The sequence below is a fragment of the Oncorhynchus nerka genome, linkage group LG20 (genome assembly GCF_034236695.1).
Source record: "Oncorhynchus nerka isolate Pitt River linkage group LG20, Oner_Uvic_2.0, whole genome shotgun sequence".
In the NCBI taxonomy this organism is placed as follows: domain Eukaryota; kingdom Metazoa; phylum Chordata; class Actinopteri; order Salmoniformes; family Salmonidae; genus Oncorhynchus; species Oncorhynchus nerka.
In genome coordinates this window covers 21,062,146-21,088,420 of record NC_088415.1, presented here as the reverse complement: position 1 = coordinate 21,088,420, position 26,275 = coordinate 21,062,146, and the positions used below count along the sequence as shown (strand labels likewise).

At 42.9% G+C, this 26,275-nt stretch overlaps 1 protein-coding gene across 3 annotated transcripts; it reads right to left on the bottom strand.

The window, feature by feature from the left end:
- Positions 1-11,169: 11,169 nt before the first annotated feature.
- slmapb (sarcolemma associated protein b) lies at positions 11,170-25,338 on the bottom strand. 3 transcript variants are annotated; one of them, XM_029621543.2, is made up of 10 exons: positions 24,988-25,336; positions 24,610-24,666; positions 19,907-20,032; positions 19,611-19,685; positions 17,902-18,207; positions 16,806-17,055; positions 16,102-16,273; positions 13,908-14,042; positions 12,550-12,637; positions 12,066-12,153 (listed from the first exon to the last, which is right to left on the bottom strand). In XM_029621543.2, exons 2-9 carry the CDS (start codon positions 24,656-24,658, stop codon positions 12,554-12,556), a joined length of 1,197 nt encoding a protein of 398 aa, XP_029477403.2. In that variant the 5' UTR covers positions 24,659-24,666; positions 24,988-25,336; the 3' UTR covers positions 12,066-12,153; positions 12,550-12,553. The 3 variants fall into 3 exon arrangements, with proteins under 3 accessions (XP_029477405.2, XP_029477403.2, XP_029477404.2); XM_029621545.2 differs by lacking the exon at positions 12,550-12,637 and having other exon boundaries at positions 11,170-12,153; positions 24,988-25,335; XM_029621544.2 differs by lacking the exon at positions 12,066-12,153 and having other exon boundaries at positions 12,549-12,637; positions 24,988-25,338.
- Positions 25,339-26,275: the final 937 nt, after the last annotated feature.

The window sequence follows — 26,275 nt, the reverse complement described above, 5'->3', positions numbered from 1 at the left end:
ACGCACACCTGCACTTCATTATGAGACACACCTGGACTCCATTACCTCACTCATTACCTCCCCTTTAACTGGCACTTCCTGAGGTCCTTTCCCCAGCCAGTATTGTGTCTGTGTTTCATGTCAAGACGCTACTCCTATGGTGTATTAGTCCATGTTCTTTGTTTTATTAAATGTACCACCTGCTTCTCGACTCCCAGTGCATACATTATACTTGTCTAATGTTCTGAATAAATATCATCCATTTTAGATTACTCAATACTAGTAGGGCTCATATATGAAGAGTATAAATTAAGTTGAAATCTTATCTGATAAACAAATATGTGTCTCTACAGTTCTCACGTTACCAACAATGGTAACAGAAAGGGCATCAATGGCACACAAACCACTAACATATTCCCAGTCTGAAAACGCTTGCCTAGAATGTGTTCTCCTCCATAGGTGATGTTGATGTCATACAGCCCCGGCACACTGGGGATGTACTCTGCAACATAGCATCCATCTTGTTTCTCTGTGATGGTGACCTGCACATCCGATGGGCCCTCCACAGTGATGGCCAAGCCACCTGCTTGAGCACCCCTGTGAATTCAATATAATTTGTCAGAAACCAACTTCAATGTACAATGACAAGAGATGTCCATAATAACATTCTGATTGTGCAGATACCTTTGAAATGGCTATTCTATCAGTGGTAATCAATTGCTTTGTAATGAAGTGTTGGCCCTAACATAAGGCTGCCTCACCTGGTTGTGATGTTGAAACTGTTACTCTGCCCTAGAAGTCCTATGCCATTTGCAAACAATCTGGCTGGGTCACATTCTCTGTCAAGGCCATTCAGACCTCCTGTCAAAAGATATACCATTCAGACCATTCAACAAAGTATGTCACAGTAACAACATTACTGAAAATATTATAGTGACATTAAAAAAATAGAGAAACTTAAGACGTTTCCTATCCATTATGATGGCCTTAAGAACTCCTATCCATTATGATGACCTTAAGAACTCCTATCCATTATGATGGCCTTAAGAACTCCTATCCATTATGATGGCCTTAAGAACTCCTATCCATTATGATGGCCTTAAGAACTCCTATCCATTATGATGGCCTTAAGAACTCCTATCCATTGCAATAAGCTTAGTCACCAGGCTTTATGACAAATCTACTAAACCTTCCCTTTCAGCTCCAGTCCCAGACACCTTCACTTGCCTCTTGTAAAAAGCTGGATGCACAACAACCTCGGAGGCGAAATTGGCCACCACTTCCCCACCTTACTTCAGCCGTAGCGTGTACACCAGCGACGAGGAGCAGATAAACCACCTTATAGGAACTATCTTTGTACAAGTTCCATCCTCGTTATCGGAAAACACGTTATTTTCGTCGGGCTGGGGCCGTCTACTGTCACCTTGAGTCGGTGGCTGCCCGAGCTGTTTGTGTCTGTGGTGAACTCTTCTGGGGTTCCCACGAAACCACCCTTGACCTAAAAAAAGGATGAAAGCATCAAATGTTATTATAAAAGTTGTTAGTATATACTTTAAATGAAGAGTAATGCAATGTCTCTGGATGTAGTGGACATCATACATTGGAGGCATTAGCTGACCCGTCTGCTGGGCCGGTTACATGCAAATGAAGCTTGTACAACAAATAAGTGCTGTCTGAAAATCCCTGGTCCGTCTCTCCTGCAGTAGGACATGCAATACAATTCGTTTGAGAATGAAGATAGAGAGTTTATGTGTAAAATCAGCTCACCGGGTTTAATTATGGTTCGATTCTAACTCTGTCGGGGGTCACCTAAAATAGACAACAATTTCAGACAAAGACAAATATATATATATTTGTCTTGTTGAATGGTTCATATTTTAATCATTCTATTGTTACTTACTGTAAAAGGACTGCCAGGGACACTGACCCCTCCTTCAAGTCACACAGATAGCGTGTTTGGCCAGAGTGGTTGGAGTGTAGTAGCAAGTATAGAGGCTCCGCTCTTTACAAACCACCTCCACATTGACTGGGACTTCATCAATGGGTTAGAGGAATTGTATACACATAGAATAAGTCCTACTTTAAGGCCATATACAACAGTAATAACTGTAGTGAATACTAATGTATATCATATCTAGCACAGTTCTTTATGGCAAAGAACTTTAGTAAAGTGGGACCGGAGGGCCAAGTCTAGGTCCAAGAGGCTTCTAAACAGCTTCTATCCCAAGCCATAAGACTCCTGAACACCTAATCAAATGGCTACCCAGACTATTTGCATTGCCCCCCCTTTTACACCGCTGCTACTCTCTGTTATCATCTATGCATAGTCACTTTAATAACTCTACCTACATGTACATATTACCTCAACTAACCGGTGCTCCCGCACATTGACTATGTACCAGCACCCCCCTGTATATAGTCTCGCTATTGTTATTTTACTGCTGCTCTTTAATTACTTGTTAATTTGATTTCTTATTCTTATCCATATTTTTTTTTTTTTACTATTGTTGGTTAGGGGCTCGTACGTAAACGTTTCACTGTAAGGTGTACAGCTGTTGTATTCGGCTCATGTGACAAATACAATTTGATTTGACCATATTAGAATTTATAGAACAGACATGGCCTCATGGAGCCAAAATTGGGCAAACTCAGCCTTATGCTGCCAGTGTATCTTCATTGTTTGTACAGACACCTCTTACCCGAGAAAGGACGCCCAATGATCCATCACCAGCAAACCTGGCATCCACTGTGAACTCTGTTGCGCTGTCCACTAAACAGCCATATTAACTCACACCTGTTCCATACACATTCACCTAAAAAATACATAAAATTACTAACTGAACAAAACAATTTACTGTACCTAAATCTCAAGTACAGTTTACAAAATCACTTACAAAATCCTTTCATGTGCTGCACGACTTCTGCATCTCTGGAGAAGCACAGAATGTTCCAAATACATGGACAAGCACAGAATGACCCAAATACATGGACAAGCGCAGAATGACCCAAATGCTAAATAGAGCAGAAGAAATGGACCCAGTAACTGCAGGGAGGCACTCGTCTTGTGTGGGTAGCATTTATTTTTATTCAGGCGTTTGTGGGACATGAAAGGACTGTCCTCGATCTCATCTTCATCACAGGTCACATGCACAGCGTATTGCCCCAGATTTGTCCATAGAACCTCAAAACACAAATCACCTTTGTGTAAAAACAAGGCTAGCCAGATTGCCTGTTATTGTGACAATACAGAGGCGGATGCAAGATGCAAGCAACGATGGTTTAATGAATACAGTTCACAGCAGCAACAGGACAGACAGACTGTACTCAGACGGAATCCGACCCAGGGACTAGGGCGCATCTTCCTATGATAGCGTGCTGAGAAATCCAGGGGAGTGTGTCCGGATGGGTAGGAAGGAGCACAGCAGATAATCCACACAAGGGCGGCGAGAGATGAGCACGGACACACGACACAACCTCAGGGAAGTAACAACGATCTGACAACAAGAAACACTGGTTACAGAACATATAAAGGGAAGATAAGTGATTCCAGCTGGCGCAGACAATCAGGCCGAGATTGGGAACCACGCCCACACAAACACGGGAGAGAGAGAGAGAGAGAGAGAGAGAGAAAGAGAAAGAGAAAGAGAAAGAGAAAGAGAGAAGGAGGCAGTGGATTCATGAACCGTGACAATACCCCCCTAGGAACGCCTCTTGGCGTTCCCAGGCGAATTTACCTGTCGATTGAAATCATCGATAAGGGAGTGATCCAGAATGTCCCTAGCAGGTACCCAACTTCTCTCCTCCGGGCCGTAACCCTCCCAGTCCACCAGGTACTGGAATCCGCGTCCCCTCCTTCTAGAGTCCAAAATACGATTGACAGAAAAGGTGGGTTCCCCATCAACAAGTCGTGGCGGCGGGGGAACCGGGACCGGCGGGTTAATGCGTGCCTGAAACACAGGTTTTATTTTAGACACATGAAAGGTAGGATGAATTCTCCTATACGCCGGAGGAAGCTTGAGCCGGACCGCCACCGGACTAATGATCCTGGTGACTTTGAACGGGCCGATAAATTTGGGGGCAAGCTTGTTCGAAACGGATCGGAGTGGAATGTTCTTAGTAGAAAGCCACACTCTTTGGCCAACGACATATACCGGAGGCTTCGACCGGTGGCGATCGGCCTTAGCCTTGGTGCGCGCCCCCACCCGGAGAAAAGTCTCACGGGCTCTGCTCCATGCGTGACGGCACCTCTGGATGAAAGCGTGAGCGGAGGGAACAGTGACCTCGGACTCCGTACTGGGAAAGATAGGTGGCTGGTAACCTAAACTACACTCAAACGGAGAGAGACCCGTGGCTGCCACTGGCAACGAATTGTGAGCGTACTCAACCATAGAGAGTTGTTGACTCCAGGAAGAGGGATTCTTAGAAACCAAACATCGCAACACTCTCTCCAAATCTTGGTTGGCCCTCTCCGTTTGACCGTTGCTCTGGGGATGAAACCCTGAAGAAAGGCTGACACTCGCTCCCAGTAACCTACAAAACTCTTGCCAAAACTTGGACACAAATTGTCAGAAACTACGTCCATCGGCAGGCCATGTAAGCGAAATACGTGATCCACGACAGTTACCGCTGTCTCCTTGGCAGATGGTAATTTAGGCAAGGGAATAAAATGAGCTGCCTTCGAGAACCGGTCCACCACGGTCAAAACAACCGTCTTGCCCTGGGAGGGCGGGAGGGCGGTAACAAAATCTAGCGCGATGTGGGACCAGGGTCTCGAAGGGACCGACAGCGGTTGGAGTAACCCATCTGGGGGTCGATTAGAAGTCTTCCCAGTGGCACAAACCGAGCAAGCCAAGACAAAACTGTGAATGTCACGAGCCATCAGTGGCCACCAAAAGCGTTGCTTAACCAAAAAGCTAGTGCGGCTGACTCCTGGATGACACGCTACGTTGGAGCAATGCCCCCACCGAATAACATCGGACCGACACCCCTCCGGCACAAACAACCGATTAGGCGGGCAACCGGGCGGAGGCGTTACCCCTTCTAAGGCCGTTTTGACCCTCGATTCAACCTCCCATGTGAGTGTGGAGACCACTAGGGTCCCGGGTAGGATGCACTCGGGAGTGGATGGGCGTTCGGAATGGTCAAAAATGCGAGAAAGGGAATCGGGTTTGACATTCTTGGAACCCGGGCGATACGAGAGAGAGAAGTCAAAACGTCCGAAAAAGAGTGCCCACCGCGCCTGCCTGGAGTTGAGTCGCTTGGCGGTTCTGATATATTCCAAATTTTTGTGATCGGTCCAAACTATAAAAGGTACCCCCGAACCCTCTAACCAATGGCGCCACTCCTCCAGTGTTAACTTCACTGCCAACAACTCTCTGTTGCCAATGTCGTAGTTGCAGGTGATAACCGATGGGAAAGGAACGCGCAAGGGTGCATCTTGTCGTCAGAAGAGGAACGTTGGGAAAGTACCGCACCTACCCCCACCTCTGAAGCGTCCACCTCCACCACGAACTGACGCGAGGGATCGGGAGCTATGAGGATGGGAGCCGAAACAAAGCGGCTCTTGAGTTTGGCGAATGCAGCCTCGGCTGTATCGGACCACCTGAACGTCACTCTGGGGGAGGTTAAGGCGGTAAGAGGAGCGACTATCTGGCTAAAGTTGCGAACGAAACGCCGGTAGAAATTGGCGAATCCCAGAAACCTCTGTAGGGCCTTACGGGAATCTGGGCTTGGCCAATCCACCACAGCCTTAACCTTGTCAGGATCCATGCGAATACCTTCAGTCGAGACGATGTAACCTAGGAATGGAACGGATTGTGCATGAAAAATGCATTTCTCCGCCTTGACAAAAAGTCCATTCTCCAACAACCTCTGAAGCACTCGTCTGACGTGCTGAACGTGTTCCTGGAGAGAAGAAGAAAAAATCAGTATGTCATCCAGGTAAACATATATGAACTGATCAATCATATCTCTCAGCACGTCATTGACGAGTGCCTGGAAAACCGCTGGGGAGTTGGATAGCCCAAAAGGCATGACCAAATATTCGAAGTGCCCTCTGGGGGTGTTAAACGCGGTCTTCCACTCGTCCCCCCCCCTTATGCGAACCAAATTATATGCATTACGTAAATCCAACTTAGTGAACACGGATGCTCCCTGTAACCTTTCAAAGGCTGAGGACATCAACGGTAAGGGATAGGTATTCTTCACTGTGATGTTATTCAACCCACGGTAATCAATGCAAGGACGCAGAGATCCGTCCTTCTTCCCCACAAAGAAGAACCCCGCCCCCGCTGGAGAAGAGGAAGGACGAATGAATCCAGATGCCAGAGAATCAGAGATGTATCTCTCCATAGCCTCCCTCTCAGGAACAGAGAGTGAATATAACTTGCCTTTGGGCGGAGACTCACCTGGCAATAATTCTATTGCACAGTCATAGGGACGATGCGGAGGAAGAGAAGCAGCACGGGACTTACTGAACACCTCCTTCAGGTCGAGGTATTCAACGGGCACGTTAGACGAAGTGAGAGAAAAGAGAAAGAGAGAAGGAGGCAGTGGATTCATGAACCGTGACAGTTATGAGCGCTGATTAACATAGGAGGGGTAGAGCAGTGACAAATCTGATTGGGGATTGAGGGGGTGTCATGATGTTGGTCTGAGGTTTATGACAGTCATAAATACCTCTTCCCCCCTTTTTCCTCTCTCTACCCTACTGAGGTTACATTTGCAAAACCCTTGGCTAACATAGAGATTCTGGGAACATCAGTAGGTGGGGGGAAATCCGAACAATTTAACATATGCAGTGGTACTTAATGAATATGATGTCAGTTCGGTTGTCATCTGAGACATTCTCATCAATGATAAGATGACAAAAACTCTACAGTGGAAAGTCTACACATCAGAGTTATCGGATTCACATGGAATTGTTGTTCAATTTAAATGTTTGAATATGAAATTATTCGTGATGGGATGAAATGTCACTTTAGCTTCTAAAATGTGAGATTTGGGTTTTCATAAGACAGGGCTCTGCTCAATCAGTGGCCCGCCCCTGTGAAGGGACGTGGGCTATAAAACTTTTCAAACACGCGCTCCTCTCCCTTCCTATATAAGCCCTTGATGACAATATAACCTCCTGTTCCGATGATGTGAGGACGAAGGTCCAATGTCAGAATGGTTCAGATAATAACTACAGAACGAAGCCAACATCAACGTGAGCTTGGTTGCGAATGGTATGAACTTTGAACTCTTATTCACTACAGAAGTGTTACCTCCTAGCTGTTGAGTTAGCAACAGCAGATGCAACGAGGGTTAGGAATGAACAGACAGAGTATCCCGTCTATCACCCAACGACGTTACTACAACGTATCCAATTGACAACCAGAGACATTCTTCAAAGGACTCGGTTTGGCAACACGGCCTTCCATCTACCACCAACGTACCGAAGCGCAGCTCAGAGTAAATATTTACTGCATTTTCTTTTTCCAAATGGGCGGTAATTTAGAATGCATCAGGTACTGTATTTACGATAGCACAGCTTCGCCTTGGTTCCTGTCTTCCCCCTCTTTCACTCAAACCCAGCCCCTTATCTTTTGTGTAACAAGCTGTCATATCTGTTCCACCCGCTAGGGACGTTTTCCTTTATGACGTAATTTGTAATCAAGTTATGATTTAATTATGTGCATGTGTAATTCTGTGTGATTGGTTAGGTATTTAGTAAATAAATAATTAAACCCAATTTTGTATTGCTGATTCAAATTGTTAGCCAGGGTTCGTGCAGATAACCATGCATTTGCAACTTTCAGATGAGACTGAATTAAGATGAGGATTAATATTGACTGCTATTGATGTAAAATATTACAAGGTCTTTAAGAGTTTATTCGGAAGACAACAGCTCTATAAATATTATTTCGTGGTGCCCGACTCTTTAGTTAATTACATTTACATGATTAGCTCAATCAGGTGATATTAATTACGGATAAATTATTTTATAGAATAGCATGTCATATCACTTAATCCGGCATAGCCAAAGACACGACAGGGGGCTCCAGGTTTCAGTTGAGCTTTGGGGAACATGGAGAGGTACGTAAGTCATGATGGACTGCTCATCCTCACGAGGGTCGATGATCTTCTCTGGGGCAATGACCTGGATGCAAAAGAGAAACAATGGTTATGTATATGTTTGTATGTCCTTTCCTGATGAATTATGCTAGCACCAATTATTCCACAAACTGGCCTCTTCAGGTCACATGCAGGGTGACATCGACCCCTACAAGCTAAAACAACGTGCATGATGTAAATCTGCTACATTTCATGTATTCCTTTCACTATGAGCAAAGGACTCTACTTCCTGAAGGCTTTGTTAGTGTGGTGAATTCTTACATGCCCGATGATGTCGTAGGCCAAAAGATTACCCTCCAGAGGCTGTTCCGAGAAGTTAAAACCTCAAATGAAATCTGTACAAATTCCTAGAGTTACACCAATGTTTTCCAATGTAATGGGAACCATATGGGATCTTGAGGGGTGTTGACCACTCTCATAACAATTCAGGGCACGTACGTTTTGAAATGTCAGCCCTGTTCCCCTGTGATTTAGTGGTTTATTCAGAATGTAATATGTGGAAACCACAAGAGTGTTGATAGTCCGAGGACTCACCTTTGGCACTCCCAGCCACTCGTCAGCCTGCTGCATGGCCACTCTGGCATTGTCTACTTGCTGTACCTCGTCCCAGCTCTCCCAGTCTGGACACAAGCCTGCAGGCAGGGAGAAAGACAGAGTATCAAAGATCAGGTCCTAGACTATATACGCTATAGGAAGTATGCTTTACCCAAAGCTGGATTTTGTTTTCATGAATCAAGTTATAGTTCACCTGGGGCCAGTCCGTCCACCAGTGTCCCAAGAGCCATGCCATTCTGCCAATCCTGGCTGAAGTTGGTGATAGGCAGTTCTGGCACCTTGTCCAGGATCCACCCATGGGTCTGTTTCTTGGTCTTGTCCTGGCCCTCGTCCTCCAGTAAATGAGAAGAGATGGAGTAGTGTAGGATCCACACCAATCAGCTTCATATTCCCGTCCACGATGGCCTTACTGTCTGTTGAGGCAGCACCGTATTATACCCACAAGAATGGATGGGAGATCCAGTGTTATCTAACACAAACAGTATCGCACATCTCCCAGGGTAAATCAAACAGTCCTATAGTCTTCACTTTTATAACAAAACAAATTGTGGCAACATGTGCAATGACATGACTGTACACAGTAACTGTGAGGTACCTTAAACAAAGACTAAACTGAATCATAGAAAACTGTAATGGTACCTAGAAATTAAAAATAAATATGGTTTCTGCACAATGCAACCATGCAACCTCATGTAAAGTGTAACCAAAGAAGTGTGACTTTATCTTCTTCCTTATCTTGGCCTGGCTGCCAGACTGAAAATGATCCCTGAGCATTTCAACATGTCACTTACCTATGGACATCATCTTGACATTCTCCTGTTCCAGAAACTCGAGCGCAGCAGAGACATTATCCAGCCTCATCTGTCTGAATGTGGGCCTGGTGTGGTACTTCCTGAACATCTTCTTATGGCTCAAGACCTCCAGTAGGGCGATGAGAGTCAGCCCGTCGTTTAGGTCAAACTGAAGGTCACCTATGAACCTGTTTACACACTTCAGGTGCTTGTTGCACCACCGTGTGATGGTGTTCTTCTGGATATTCTTCAATGGTACATCATCTGTCAGGTTACACTCAGCGGCACACACACTGTGTTCAGCCAGAGAGACCTCGCTCTTGGTAAATGGCATACTGTAATATACTAACGTTGCTTGTTCCTTGTTGCCTTCTTCCCCTTCCTCTGTTGTTTCGAATCTGATCTGTCTGTCTCCCCATAGTGCGGTGGAGCTTTGAAAGGAGGGTGAGGTGTGGAATATGAGAAGTGATAACCTCACAAATTTCAGGAGTTTTTTGCTGGAGGGGAGGGATAAAATATTCCCTCTCTGTGTTATCATAACACAAAACATTGTCCAAACTGTTAGCATAGAAAGAAGTGCATCAGACACTAGATTTCATGACCTCACTAGGATGTGTATTGAGGGTTATTGGATGGAGGTCAGTAAGAATACCCCTCGGATGTAAAGCTGATCCCCATCTGGGGGCCCTATGTGTAACATCTGCTTCCAACTCATACCCTCAAACATGTAGATCCCCTGAACGCAGCTCACACTCCAGATCCCAATCACCTGAATTCTAATCACCTGCATGTCATTATCACACACTATTTAGTTCAGTTTTTTACACCCCTTCACTGTGAGGTATTGTTTGTTTTGTGACACGTCTTTCAGAGCGCTGGACTTCCCGTGCGTTACTCCTATGTATGATCGTTTTTGCCAGCCTCACTAACGACACCTTTTGCCTGTTGGATTTCCTGTTATCTACCTATTGCCTAATCCCCCGGACTACGTTACTAGCCTTTTCCCTGCCTGTACTGTATGACCTTCTGCCTGCCCCTGGACCCAGAAACCTGCTGCCTCCTGTGGTCCTTTGCAATAAACACCTGCTGCGCCCTGTGCTTGAAACCAGCTCTCCCCTCGTGTTCATTACACTATGACTAATATCCAGGCCTGATTTCATCCCTAAACCCCCTGCCTGCATTGATGTTATTCATTATTAATATCAGGATAAGACTAATACATAATTTGATGGGCTAGAAACAGCTCACCTTACGTTGTCGGTGTAGCATCTGTAGCTCAGGCGTCTGTTTTTTGGTCTTGTTCTGGCCCCCGTCCTCATTGAGATGGACTGCAGGACGGCATTGAGGGGTGTGTGTGCATGCGTGTTATTGAAAAATGTTGACTCTACATCTTTGCAAAATACTGAAAGAAGAGTCCTCTAAACGCCAAACACATGTCCAAGTTTAAGGTACTTTCCTCTTTCTTCCGAAAGCACCTTTTCTGATTATCAATAGTAAAGTAATATCCATCAGAGATGCCTGGAGAAGTTAAAAAAACCTGGCATGATAGATACTTTGTAGCCGATGGCCAAATCAACAACTGTTCAACATGACTCACATGCCATACTGTAAACATTGAGATTTCATACGGTCAATGAGAGTTTTCTACCAACCCAAACTTAACATGTGGTTCCACTTATTGTCTAATATGTGGTACTATCAGGGTAATGGAGAAAAATAATCATGATCATGAGATTTAGAAGGTTTAATTAAGGTCACACAAAGTACATTTTAGAGCAAGTAGTTTTACTTCAAACTTAAACTATACCATCACCTATCTTTTTCAAAATACAGTATACTTCGCACAATTATTTACATTTGAAAAAGCAATGCTTGAATTACAGTATATTTTGTGGTGAATTTAATTGGATGACAAATTAATTGATACTAGAAGTTTAAATTGCATGCAAACATTGATTCAAAAGGGAGGTAGGCCTACTGAATAGTCAACAGTTAACATCAAATTGAGGGGGAACTTTTAACTTCTTGGCCTCAAGATCATTAATCTCTGGTTATTCCTTAACCCTTTTTACCAGAATTATATGAGTGAGTGTATGCAAATGATCTAAGATCATTCACCATGTATTCACACAGAGCTTAGGCATTGCAATGCAGCAAATTAAAGTTTTACTGGACTCTAAAACAAAGTATTTAGGGCAGTTGGACCTCGAAGACAGGTCTTTCTGCAGTAATATTAATCATTATCAGTGAGGATAACAGTGTACAGTATCTTTAGCCTATATTCATTGTTGAAATCCTATTAGAAGATAGAGTCCTAATGTAAAACATAAAGAGAAAACCAAAAATGCATTTATGAGTTTCTGAAATTATACATTTAGGAAGATTGAACTTGTCTTTAATTGTACAGTATATTTGATATTCATTTCTCAAATTTCTCTAAAATATATCAGTGAAACTATATAAGTATTCAACTAAAAGGGCTCTCCTTTTTAAAACATCTGAACATGATTAAACAACTGAACAGATCAGGAGGCAATGCATTTAATAGGTTTAGTGTACAGAAGTCTGACCATATGTACGTATGTGTGCATGTTTGCACTAATATCCTTGTGTGTGTATGTGTGTCTCACACTCAGGTCCTGGCGTAGAGCACAGCAGCAGTCATAGTCGCTACCACGGCAACGGCATGAGGCACCCAGACGATCCATCCACTCTGAAATAGGAAGTGACACAAACTGAAACACTGACCTCAGCACCGTCTGACAGGCTGCTCTAGCCCTTTAATAGCACCGGATGGGCCAAAGCTGTCATGGAATGCACAGAGAACAAGGACGGTTGATAGCAACATGTTCACGTAGAGCAAGACGAGACAAAAATCAGCCCATAGAAAGAGAGATCCGTTAGATATTAATGATCCGGGCAAGAGGAGAAGATGTCATATTAGAAATGTTAGTTCTGTCATGGGGAGACATCATATTTTCCTCAGTATTTCAGAGGAACGAGAGAGACTTTTCAATTTCGAGACTTGAGATTTGTTTCATGCAGTGTGCTGACAGAGACAAACAATGCGAGATGTAGGCCGGGTTGACTGGACAGGAGTACGGTGTACCTTTCTACCACAATGCGCCGAAGCACCAATACAGCAAAGCCAGGATAAGGCCGATGAGTATGGCTTGGACAGGCAGCAATAGGGAGGTCTACAGGAGGGAAGGGATATAAAGACATCATTGGGAATGGGTTGAGTTTGACCCCAGGAGAGTGGGTCAACTCATCAAATATACTGAGTGTATTAAACATTAAGAACACCTGCTCTTTCCATGACATTGACTGACCAGGTGAATCAAGTTTTATTTTTTTATTTTTTTACATTGAACCTTTATTTAACTAGGCAAGTCAGTTTAGAACAAATTCTTGTTTACAATGACGGCCTACTCCGGCCAAACCCGGACGACGCTGGGCCAATTGTGCGCCGCCCTATGGGACTCCCAATCACAGCCGGATGTGATACAGCCTAGATTTGAACATGGTACTATGGTGACGATTCTTGCACTAAGATGTAGTGCCTTAGACCGCTGAGCCACTCAGGAAAGCTTAAAAGGTTAAAGCTATGATCCCTTATTGATGTCAATTGTTAAATCAATTGTTAAATCCATTTCAGAGGAGAGACAATTGAGACATGGATTGTGTATATGTGCTATTTAGAGGTTGAATGGGCAAGACAAAAGATTTAAGTGCCTTTGAACGGGGTATGGTAGTAGGTGCCAGGCGCACAGTTTTAAGTGTGTCAAGAACTGTAATGCTGCTGAGTTTTTCCCACTCAACAGTTTCTTGTGTGTATCAAGAATGGTCCCCCACCCAAAGGACATCAGCCAACTTGACACAACTGTGGGAAGCATTGGAGCCAACATGGGCCAGCATCCCTGTGGAACACTTTCAATACCTCATAGAGTCCATGTCCTGACGAATTTAGGCTGTTCTGAGGGCAAAAGTGGATGCAATTCAAAATCAGGAAGGTGTTCCTAATATTTTGTACACACAGCGTATATTGATATTGGTACATAAAATACACAACACAATATGTATGTGACCATATTCTAACATACTACAAGCGTGTCCAAGCGTGTCTAAGTCTAGAAGTAATAGTCAAGGGACAAGCTGGTTGGGAGGAGGAGGGGAGCAGTTGTGGTGTGATTAGAAAGGCTCTGGTGAACACCTGTTGTATCCTGTGCACGTGTCGAATAAACTCTGGAACTTTTCAACTTGAAACTCAAAGGAAGGGGTAGCCTGCTACTGGTGATGCTTGAAGTCAATTTCATCTGAACTCATCTCAACTCAACATTTGAATTCAACCCAACATTTCCAAAACCTATATATTTACAGAATGCATGTTGAAGATGATTCATGCAATATTCCTCCCTCCTCTTAGTCGCAGTATATTTTTTAAAGTCTTAATAGTGGATAACTCACTTTGTTTCCTTTCTCCTGCAGCATTTTCAGGTCAGCTTTACACTCCTCAAGCTCATCAGTGATCGACTGCTTTTCCTGTTCGGTCCTCTCAAACTTCTCCTTCAGGTCTGACAGGTCAGTCTGCGTCTCTTCGTACTGAAAACAGAGGTTATAAATATTACAGGGCATTCATAAAACAGGCATAGTTTGAGCAACCGTAAGGATTCTGTTTCAAATGGGATAAAACGGCGGTTGTAAAAGTCCAGGCCCTCATCAAATACTTTGAACAAATACTTCCTTCCTCCCTTCTGTCATGACGTTGGTCTCTTTGGGTATAGCAAGCCCATCCCCCTCTCCCTGCCTCCCCCTTTTCTCCTTCAACTAGGTTGCTGTGGTCAGAGAGACGTCATAAATTCCTGAGAATCTCCTCATGGACACACAGTATAGAGAGAGTAGATTTTCATGGAGAACAAAGGAAATCCTTCCACCTCACAGAACTTGAGGTACGAACAAATTTCATGTTCAGGAGAAAGTATTAAAGATCGGTGAAGAATCCAGCTACGAACTGGTCCGTTTGTCACAACTTGGGGAAGCTCATGGGAGACGGTGTGGCCACATCACCATAACACTGTTTATATAATAGCCTTAGATACGAGGTTTACATCTAATTGTTGCATAAAATGAATGAGTGAGTATGATACTGTTTACACAATTTTACAATGTGATTTTGGACTGTTTAATGAAAGAAAACTCAAAAAGGGAATTGGATTTGAACTAAATCAGAGGACCACCCCTGAGCCCAGTTAGGGTCAGACATCCTGGGACAGCCTTTTCTGCCATTCCGATTAAAACCCCCACTCGGGGGGGAGACCGAGCTTACCTCAATTACGAGATGGCTAAAGGTTGCAGACCATGATTCTCTCAATCAAGGGAGGACAAAAGGTTGCAGACCATTGCTGAATCTTTTAACCATACCACGTGGTTAAACTCTTAGACTATCGATACCGACAGAATAAGAACAAGTCTTTGATATGAATTACTAGTCTGCAGCTAGGAATTCAGTATCATTGAACGCGAAGAACGACAACCGCCGAAACATCCATTCTATAACGAAACAAATGAATGTCACTCTGAACTATCCACTATAACCACGACAGAGAGAGAGAGGGAGAGACGGACAATTCTACAAAATAAATGAACTTTTCACCAGCGATCAAGACGACACACTGAGAGTAAATCTATATATTGATTGCAATTGTTCCCGAATGAGTGAGCGTTCATGTGCAAAGGATTAGCATTTCAATTGTTATAATTATCACTTTGTAGTGACTTCTTAGTCGATCCCCACTTCCCCTTTTGTCTAACAAGCCGCCACGCCGGTTTAGCCCACTAGGGAACATTCTCATTTCATGTAACCACATTTACGTTGTTTGTTTGTTTATGAATTTCTGTGAATTACTTAGTTAGTAATAAATACATTATTTAAGACAATTGATGTATGGATGACTCATGGTGAAGACTAGGTTCATGCAGATAACCAACAATTTACGACGTTTGGAATGAGACTAACGTGAGGTAAAGTAAATCATTCATTAATCAGAAGACTATGGATCAGATATGAAAATATCTGAAAGGTTATATTAGGAAATTCTAACCTTGCAATCTGAATATTTTTCCTTGGTGCCCCGACTTCCTAGTTAATTAGTTACATGATTAATCAGTTGGTCGTGTAATACTAACTACAGATAATCTTTGATAAAAACTATAAGTCTTCAGTTAATGATAGTAAAGACACGACACTTCCATGAAGTGACCACTGGACTAACAAGATAGGATTGTGATCCTTATGGGTTCCATTATATACTTAAGCAATAAGGCCCAAGGGGGTGTGGTATATGGCCAATATACCACGGCTAAGGGCTGTGTCCAGGCACTCTGCTTTGCGTCGTGCATAAGAACATATACCACAAACCCCTGAGGTGCCTTATTGCTATTATAAACTGGTTACCAATGTAATTAGAGCAGGAAAAACATTTTTTTTTTTGTCATACCCGTGGTATACGGTCTGATATACCATGGCTGTCAGCCAATCAACATTCAGGGTTCAAATCACCTAGTTTATAATGTAGCTTTTTTTTTTGCCTATCCAGTCATGTCAGAGCATAGATCAGGGATTACTTCAAGGAAGGAAGGAAGACAGCATGCATGTGCCCACCTCTCTCTGCAGGTCCTTGGTGCGGCTGTCTGACTGGTCCAGCTGGCTCTGAAGTTTGGTGTTGTCCTGCTGGTGCTGCTCCTGCTGGGCCCCCAGCCTCTTCTCCATCTCCCCCTGAGAGAGCTCCAGGGCCTTTAGAATGCTGCCCAGCTCAGCACTCTGGGCACGTGAGCTGGGGGAGAGAGAGGGGTTGAAAGAGAGAGAGAGAGAGAGAGACAGAGGTTCAGGAACAGTGTTACTGTCTATGAATGATTTGTAGACCAATGTATTCTAATTGTGACCATTTCAATGTCAAATGTATTGGTCTGTTAATGTGTGTGTGTGTGTGTGTGTGTGTGTGTGTGTGTGTGTGTGTGTGTGTGTGTGTGTGTGTGTGTGTGTGTGTGTGTGTGTGTGTGTGTGTGTGTGTGTGTGTGTGTGTGTGTGTGTGTGTGTGTGCATGCGTGCGTGTGTGTGTGTGTGTGTTTGTGTGTGTGTGTGTGTATATGTGTGTGTATATGTATATATGTCTGTGTATGTCGGTGTGTGCACGAAAGAAAGAGTCAAAGATAACTGGGCATTAGAGTAAGGGAGAGTGTGAGAGTGGCAGAGACAGACGTGCAAATACTGAGACCATTTTTGAGTTGAGTTGCGCACCATCAAATCTGTGTATGATGTTTAGGCACAGATGCTCTTGCCAGTTGTGTTTCAGACTACAGACTGACCTGGCCAAATCCTTCTCTAGCTCCTTTTGCTTCTTCAGCATGGCCTCTTTCTCTGAGCGCATGACAGAACTCTCATTCTGTAGGTTCCCCTTCTCCTTCTGGTGAGCCCTGAGCAGTTCCTCCTTCTCCGCCTTGAGGGCAGCACTCTCCTTCTGGTGTGTATTCAGCACTTCCTGTTTCTCCAAGCGCAGGGATGACACCTCCCTCTGGAGGCTGGTGCACTCCCTCTGCATGGACTCCATTTCACCTGCTGTAGAAAACCATAGGGATGCTCAGACGTGGCATTATATCACAGCCTGGGTGATTGTCTGTTTCTGCTTCAGCCAACTCCTTGATACTTTCAGTAAAACTATTTAGTCAGTCTATTCGGGGCTAATTAGCTGCCCAAACTAAGTTGATGTGGATATACTTTCATATGGATGCAACTTTGTGTACAAATGCTTTATAAATCACATAAATAACACTCATTATTACAGATAAACATTGTGTGTACAGAATATCAATATTTGTTATGTATTTTCTATGTACTGTATATGTAGTACCTTGCAGTGGTAGAAAAAGTACCCAATTGTCATACTTGGGTAAAAGTAAAGATACCTTAATAGAAAATTACTAAAGTAAAAAGTGAGACACCCAGTAAAATCCTACTTGAGTAAAAGTAAAAGTATTTGGTTTTAAATATACTTTACATATCAAAAGTAAATGCTAAAATATTCTTAAGTATCAAAAGTAAAAGTATAAATCATTTCAAATTCCTTATATTAAGCAAACCAAATGGCATGATTTTCTGGATAGCCAGGGGCACAGTCCAACACTCAGACATAAAAAAAAGCATGTGTGTTTAATGAGTCTGCTAGATTAGATGCAGTAGGGATGGCCAGGGATTTTCTCTTTAAGTGAGTGAATTAGACAATCGTCCTGTCCTGCTAAGCATTCAAAATGTAACAAGTACTTGTGGGTGTCAGGGAAAATGTATGGAATAAAAAGTACATTATTTTCTTCACGAATGTAGTGAAGTAAAAGTACAGATACCCCAAAAAACAACTTAAGTAGTACTTCAAAATATTTTTACTTAAGAACTTTACACCACTGGTACCTTGTGACTCGGCAGCCTTCTGCCACTGCTTACTCTGCTGCTGTAGGTCACCTTGCAGGCCGTTAATCTCACGCTCGTACTTGCTGGCTGTCTCTCGCCACTTCTCCATATCCTTGGAGACGGTTGCTAGGTTACCCTGGACCGTAGAGACCTCCCGCTTCCAATCGGCGGTGGCAGCATCAAGGGTGCGACGCAGAGTCTTCACTTCTTCTCGGGATTTGTGCAGTTCATCTTGTGAACTCAGGGAGGCACTGTCTTTCTGTTCTCTAAGGACCCCCAGCTCGTCCTGTAGCTGTCGCAGCTGGCCTGCTCACACAGAAGACAGTGGACATTTTTAAGGAGGAGAAGAGTTATATCAAGGCTGGTCCTTGCTGTTCTGCCCCAGCAAAACTAGAATAGTCCCAGTAAGCAAAATGATGTTGAAAATACATATTTTTCCAAATGTTGAAGTTAGGTTAAATTTAGGTTCTGAATGAAAGGTGAAAAGATATTTTCCATGTTTAAAATACATATTTTCCAGAACGTTGAAAAGGCATATTTTCCTGATGCAAAAATACCTATTTTCAGGACATTGAAATCAGGAACATTTTCTGTTGACATTTTTTTGTCATTTAGCAGATGGTCTAAGAGTGACTTACAGGAGCAATTAGGGTTGAGTGCCCTGCTCAAAGGCACATCGACAGATTTTCACCTAGTCAGCTCAAGGATTCAAACAAGCAACCTTTCAGTTACTGTCCCAACGCTCTTAACCGCTAGGCTACCTGCCACCCATGAACTATTGCTTGCTCTAGTGGTTACTCTCAACAGCTCAGGAAACCTGGGCACATGGAAAAGGCTAATAATAACGTCAACACTTGCTACAGTGGTCCTTAACAGTAAGTCAGGCCTGGAGTGCCACCCCAGTATCCATGCCCCCTTCTCTGGCCAGACAGAGCCCAACCATTGTGTCCGAAGGGTTGGGTGAGTCTGCCTTGGGGTCTGAAGCCATAGTGAGGCGGACATGGAGGGCCGTTTTATCCTTTACCGGGCCCCATCTTCTTCTGCTTGGGCACTGGAGGACGTCACAAAGGAGCAGCTGGGTAGATCACCTGGTGTGTGGCGCGATTACGGGAGATTAGGGGAGGGACGATTTCCCTGAGGTCACTATCCTCATCTGAGGATGAACCGGAGTGGTAGTCAGACGTCACCCTCTACACAGCGCTGGTCACCTTAGTCACATCCTCATCACTATCACTGTTCTGAATGAAAGTTGAAAATACGTATTTTCCAGATGTTGAAAATATGTATTTTACAGATGTTGAAATGGTGAAATGAAGCTAATTTTTGGTTCTGAATGAGAGTTTAATATATGTAATTAATAGAAGTCTATGTTTAGGCCAAATCAAGGCTGGTCCAGACAGGACAAAATCTGAACCAAACATAGACGGCTTTGGATGTGGAAATCAAGGCCGGTCCGGTACTGCACCAACAAAAGACATCCAAAAGGCGGTGAAGCTCTCTCTATCTCACAGGACTGAACCAACAACACAACTACACACAAACTTTAACCACACATACAGTTGCCTAGATTCATGAACAGTCACGCATACAAACAAAAATCCAGCTCTACCCACACACATTCCTACACATTTCTCACACACCCCAAAGTAATTCTAGTAAGGAATATCCAAGATCCAACTTCAAACACACACACTTTGGTCTATAGCTACCGTGTAGGAATTTCAACTGTTTTGCAGACTCGTCAGCTTGCTGCTTGTTGGCTCTCCTCTCCTCCTCCAGGAGACCTATAATGTATGACACAAATAATACAATAAGTTAACTTCTCTAACTATGAACATTCACTGCTGCAGCTGTTGTGTGAAGGTGTGTATGCTTGTGCCTGTTATCTTTGTACAGTATTGGGTAATGTCTGTAAGTCGCTTTGGATAAAAGCATCTGCTAAATGGCATATATTACTATTATAATCCACTGTTGGGTGAGTGTCATTCCCAAGCTTTTCCATTACCTTGCAGTTCCATGCATTTCAGTTTTCCTGTGTTGGAGAGCTCCTGGGCCTCACGAAGCTCCTCGTTCAGATGCTTGATGACTTTCTCTGAGTCACTTGTTCCCGTGTTGGATCGGTTCATCTCATCTGGGAAAGGAATGGAGGTAAATACAGTGTTCAGCAGAGGACAGACCAACATGACAGGGTGGAGACTTACATTGCATATGGAAAGTATTCAGACCCCTTGACATTTTCCATATTTTTTTACATTACAGCTTTCTTCTAAAATTGCTCAAATCATCCTGAGCGCTCTGGAGCTGGTTTTCATCAAGAATCTCGCAGTACTTCGCTCCGTTCATCTTCCCCTCGACCCTGACAAATCTGTGTAACAGGGGCTCGAACCAGGGACCCTCTGCACACATCAACAACAGTCACCCACGAAGCATCGTGACCCATCGCTCCACAAAAGCCGCAGCCCTTGCAGAGCAAGGGGAACCACTACTTCAAGGTCTCAAAGCGAGTGACGTCACCGATTGAAATGCTATTAGCGTTCACCACCACTAACTAGCTAGCCATTTCACATTGGTTACACCTACTACTGAACAACATCCCCACAGCATGATGCTGCCACCACCATGCTTCACCGTACAGTTGGTGCCAGGTTTCTTCCAGATGTGACGCTTGGCATTCAGGCCAATCTTGGTTTCAATCTTGGTTTCATCAGACCAGAGAATCTTGTTTCTCATGGTCTGAGAGACTTTAGGTGCCTTTTGGCATGTGCATTTTACTAAGGAGTGGCTTCTGTCTGGCCTTCTGGAAGGTACTCCCAGAGTGTCAGAGTGACCATTGGGTTCTTGGTCACCTCCCTGATCATGGCCCTTCTCCTCCGATTGCTCAGTTTGGCCTGGGGGCCAGCTCTAGAAAGAGTCTTGGTGGTTCCAAACTTATTCCATTTAAGAATGATGGAGGCCGCTGTGTTCTTGGACCTTCAATTCTGCAGAAATGTTTTGGAACCCTTCCCCACATCTGTGCCTTGACACAATCCTATCTCGGAGCTCTACAAACAATTCCTTCGACCTCATGGCTTGGTTTTTGCTCTGACATGCACTGTGGAACCTTATATAGACAGGTGTGCACCTTTCCAAATCATGTCCAATCAATTGAATTTACCACAAGTGAACTCCAATCAAGTTGTAGAAACATCTCAAGGACAATCAATGGAAACAGGATCAGTGGTGGATAAAGTACCCAATTGTCCTACTTGAGTAAAAGTAAAGATACCTTAAAAGAAAATGACTCAAGTAAAAGTGGAAGTCACCCAGTAAAATACTACTTGAGTAAAAGTCTAAAAGTATTTGGTTTTAAATGTACTTAAGTATCAAAAGTAAATGTAATCGCTAAAATATATTTATGTATCAAAAGTAAAAGTATAAATAATTTCAAATTCCTTATATTAAGCAAACCAGATGGCACAATTTTCTATATTTTTTAATTAACGGATAGCCAGGGGCTTCAACACTCAGACATAATTTACAAACAAAGCATTTGTGTTTAGTGAGTCTGCCAGATCAGAGACAGTAGGGATGACATGGGATGTTCTCTTGATATGTGCGTGCATTAGACAATTTTCCTGTCCTGCTAAGCATTCAAACCTAGTACTTTTGGGTGTCAGGGAGAATTTAAAGAGTAAAAAGTACATTATTTTGTTTAGGAATGTAGTGGAGTAAAAGTAAAAGTCGTCAAAAATATAAATAGTTAAGTAAGTACAGATACCCAAAAAAACGACTTAGTACTTTAAAGTCTTTTTACTTAAGTACTTTACACCACTGAACAGGATGCACCTGAGCTCAATTTCGAGTCTCATAGCAAAGTGTCTGAATACTTATGTAAATAAGGCCTTCTGTTTTTAATATTTTATAAATGTGCAAAAATGTCAAAAGCCTGTTTTTGATGTTTTGCCCGATTTATTCAATTTTAGAATAAGGCTATAGTCAAGGGGTCTGAATACTTTCCCAACCCACTGTATCTACAGTAGGGGAAAATGAGGACAAATGTTCTCGTAAAGTTATAGATGACTGACATTAGCCACATGTGGTCTGGTACTTTCTATGACCCTCGTTAGGCCTTTGCGAGATTCCAAAGCTAATGTCAAACTTGACTGAATGTCTGACTCTCTGGACTATTTTGCCTCCCCACTCCCTGCCAACAGATTACATTTAGCCATGGATGAAATGTGAGATAATTTCCCAAGATGACCAAAAATGTGACTATTACATGAACTAATTACATCCCAAAAATAGAATAATGAATAATGTCATCTGAACTCACATATTGGGGTCCGCTTATATTAGCGGGCACTTATAGTAGTCAAGCCCTTTGATGTACCCTCAAAGTAATCACATTTCTCACAGTTTCAAAGCAATGACCTCTAAAGACTATGATTTCATAGGTCGAAAAGATGACTAGTAGAGAAAGCAAGGCATAACTCTCTCTCAAAATAGATGGAATAAAACCCAGCTAAAACTCTTCATCTAATCTGCCAGGGCTGTAAAAAGAGACGACCTCATCCTAGATCAAGCGTTTGGCAGAGGCCAAAACAAGACGCCATAACAGATGGAGCCTGTGCACCATAAATGGAGATATAAGAGGGCTATGACATCACTGTGGCAGACACTGTATCAGTGTAGAAACTAACAATATGTTTCAGATAACAGACATGCACACACAAACTCTCACACTCGCTAGCTCGTTTAAATACACATGTGCAAACGTTACTGTGGAGTATTAGCTTTGACGTCAAACCAGAGAACTAATTAGAGATGTTAGTTATGCTAATAAATGTCCAGAAACAAAGCAGTGTTTAGAGTCTGCTGGAGGCTGGTGGTGCATCCACCCCCCATCCCTGTTCAGGCACATGACCTCTCACTGTGTGTGAAGACAGGGAGGAATGCTCTGGCCTCTATCTGAGAGAGTGCGTGTGTGTGTTTGTGTGTGCGTGCATGTGTGTGCATGTCTGTAAATGGCTGAATGAGCATGAGAATGTGTGTAGGTGTGTGTATGGATGTTTGCGCCGAGCATATGTCAGGAGCTGAGTGAGTTTCGTTGTGTGTGTTTCTCTGAGGAAATGGATTCTTCGTGAGGAGCTGAGTGAGGTTAAATGTGTCCGTGTGTGTGAGAGAGAGCGAGAGAAACCGAGAGAGAGAAAGCAAGAGAGAGGGAGAGAGAGAGACAAAGCAAGAGAGAAAGCAAGAGAGAGTGAGAGAGAGAAAGTGAGAGAGAGGGAGAGAAAGAGAGGCTGTGTGTGTAAGAGAATGTGTCCGGTAGTAACAGGATGTGTTAGCGCAGGGGTATCAAACATATGGCCTGTCGGGCCCAGAAAATACAAATAAAAAGCTCTATTTAATTTAAAATCACTAAAACCAAATTGAAATGACAAAATTACAATGTAGAAATTACAATGGACCTACCATACCGTTTCGTGACTGTGTTCAGCTCGCTAATAATCACCAAAATGAAAGCTAGACAGTCAGGGACCTTAGAAAATTCCAAAAACGGTTGAGGACTATTTTATGCAAATTCTGACCGTGAGGAAATATAACCAATTTTCAGTGCGGCCCTCCGGATCTCGTTAAAAACCGAACACGGCCCCCGGAATGTATTTTTTTGTTGACATCCCTAAGTTAAAGGTTTATCTCTCACTGACACATCATGGTTGGCCATTATGATGCCGGATGAAAAAACACAACTGTGGAATATTCCTTTCTACGTCTAAACATATTTCAGACTTGCTTGATCATCGACCATTACGTTCCCTCATAGGCACCACAGAATGAATGTAATGAGAATCCTTCTAACCCTTTTTCTATTTTTACATCTCATCATGCTGAAGGCTATAGCTGTCATGCTCCATCCACCCTAATGTCTAAGCCCGCTATCATTGTGGCAGCCATTCAAAACTGAGTCAGAGGCTTCATGATTCCCTGACCGGTACTCTATTTGTGTACATTAACACTCACAAAGAAATCTTCTGGTCTAGGCCTGATGCTTTGGATTACAGCTACAGAATATACTGCAGGTGTAATGATTCCTATGTTATAAGGGTAACTTCATATGATTAAACTCTGATGAGATTTACACTATAAACTGTGAAAAAAGATAACCCTAAGGTCAAATGTGTTATTGTTGTCATGGTGAATAGCCAATGTGTTCTGTATAGCCTATGTGACTAGTGGCATTACTAATTAATTGATCATGCACAATTGATTCACTCACAGACATGCATCAGGAACATACACAAGGTACTCCAGTGTCCTCTCTCAAATGTTAACTTCTTGTTAGAATTGGTTGTCAATCCTGTCAACCTACATGTCAATACTGTCATTTAACAGTCATTTGAGTTGATCCCTAATGTATTAAAGGCTCCTTCAGATTACGGTTTGATTCCACTTGAAACCAGAGAACTGTGGCCCTAAACACAATGCCTTTTATAGCAATGCGAGCTCTTAAATGTCCTGTTTCCACACCCAGTCTTTCCTTTACAAAGTCTCTCTCTCTTTGACCCTTTCCTCCTCACTCGGCAACGAGGTCTGGGATGACTTGCACAAGTCAGTAATAGAATAGGAGATGACTAGTTAGAGACATCAGAACTGATCCAACAGATCCCGGTCAGTTATTATAATCTGTCCAATTACATGTAATAAGAATAAAGAGAAGGTCTCACTCACCTTTAATGAGTGAGACCTTCATGGGTTCTTTCAGCTCCTGATGATCCATTTGCTTATCTGCAAAAAAGGATACATTATCATTTCATATGAGTACAGTGACTTTGCAAACAGTTCGGGGTGAGAGATGAGCTAACTTGAGAATCAAATATTAACAAGATATCATAGCAGAAGAAGAAATCAATAACATAACATATGAAGCACAAGACTGAAAAATGTAATTGAATGTGAAATGAATGTGCATACAACGTACATTGAAGACTTTTTGAAGAGATGTTGTATTACAATTCTATCAAAGGGATTAAAAATGAAAGGATAATAATTGAAAGTAATAAAGCCTAAGTACATTGCATTTCAAAACATATAATAATGTGATATTACCTCAGGTCAGGTGTTCTCTGCTATTATCAGTGCTGGGGCTACAGCAGTCCCTGGCATGAAGAATTCTTTCCAACTATCTGATTTTTCAGATGCGAAATGGAATAGTCCATCTGAAGAGGGGGACATCAAATGCAATAACAAAGACTATCCATCAGACTGCCAAGCTATTTTCCAAGGCATGTTAGGAAAAGAACCACTGGTACAGTAAAAATGACTGGTTGATTACCTTGAAGGTAGTCAAAATCTAATGATAGAGGTCATCCAGATCAAAACAATAATTGACACAAATAGTCCCCCCTCTTCATGGTGGAGGGTCCCAGTCTTTCCACACTAGGTCATGAATCTGACTGGGGCATCTCGGAAGCTGCAGCTGCATACTGAAACAGAGGGAGGTTTTGTTCAGGGAATGAGCTGCTCCCAGGCCAGTTGGTACTGATGTAGAAATGGGGGCTTAGCCTAACAATAGGACCTTCCAATGTGAGATTGTGTGAGAGTGGGTAGTGTGTGAGTGTATGAGTTTCGGAGTGTGTGTGTATGTGTGTCTGTGTGTGTGTGCCCTTGTTATGCCAAGTAGGGCACTGCCATTTCCCTTTAATTTAACTCCATGCTGCCCATATGTTTCCATAAGGATAAATTCTGCTGCAACATTTTGAGCTCTGAAAGGGGTACTGTTGACAATAAAAGCAGGACATAGAATAAACAGAAATAAATGATGTGGAGTATGACATAATATAAACGCTGTAATGTTAGAAGTGGAGAATGCAACTAATACACTGAACTAATGTGGTGTGACATTACAAAGGTTAGGAGGCTTTGCCAGAAGTTCAGAATGGGACAGAATAATAAAAGAGATTTAGCAAAACCACAGAGACTAATCTAGGAAAACCACGAATGAAGGAAATACTGCCAGTACACTTCCCTGATACATGTGTACATATTGTAATATAAATTGTGCATTCCTTTATTATACTTATGCTAAAACATTGTATTATTTCTTATTGTTGTTGCATTGTCGAGAAGGAACCTGCAAATAAGCATTTCATTGGACAGTGTATACCACGTGTATCCTGTACATTCAACTAATAAAACTTGAAACTACACAGTCTCAAGGACAACCTACAGAACTGTGACCAAAACAGAATGAAAAAATAGAATGTAAATACCACCAGGGTAATACTGCCACTCTGCTGTGCGTTTGTGTGTGTGACAACCAAGTACTGTGACTTCCACAGTACTACAACGTTTTTCCTCCTAGACTGAATGGATGCATTTTATCATCCATGTACAG

Excerpts from the sequence above, each read along its gene's own strand:
- slmapb (XM_029621544.2), bottom strand. The coding sequence starts at position 24,658 with ATGGATCATCAGGAGCTGAAAGAACCCATGAAGGTCTCACTCATTAAA. Across the intron at positions 20,033-24,609 it reads GAAGGTCTCACTCATTAAAG|ATGAGATGAACCGATCCAAC; the intron begins GTGAGTGAGACC and ends TTCCTTTCCCAG. Across the intron at positions 17,056-17,901 it reads GAAGGCTGCCGAGTCACAAG|CAGGTGAAATGGAGTCCATG; the intron begins GTACCAGTGGTG and ends GGTTTTCTACAG.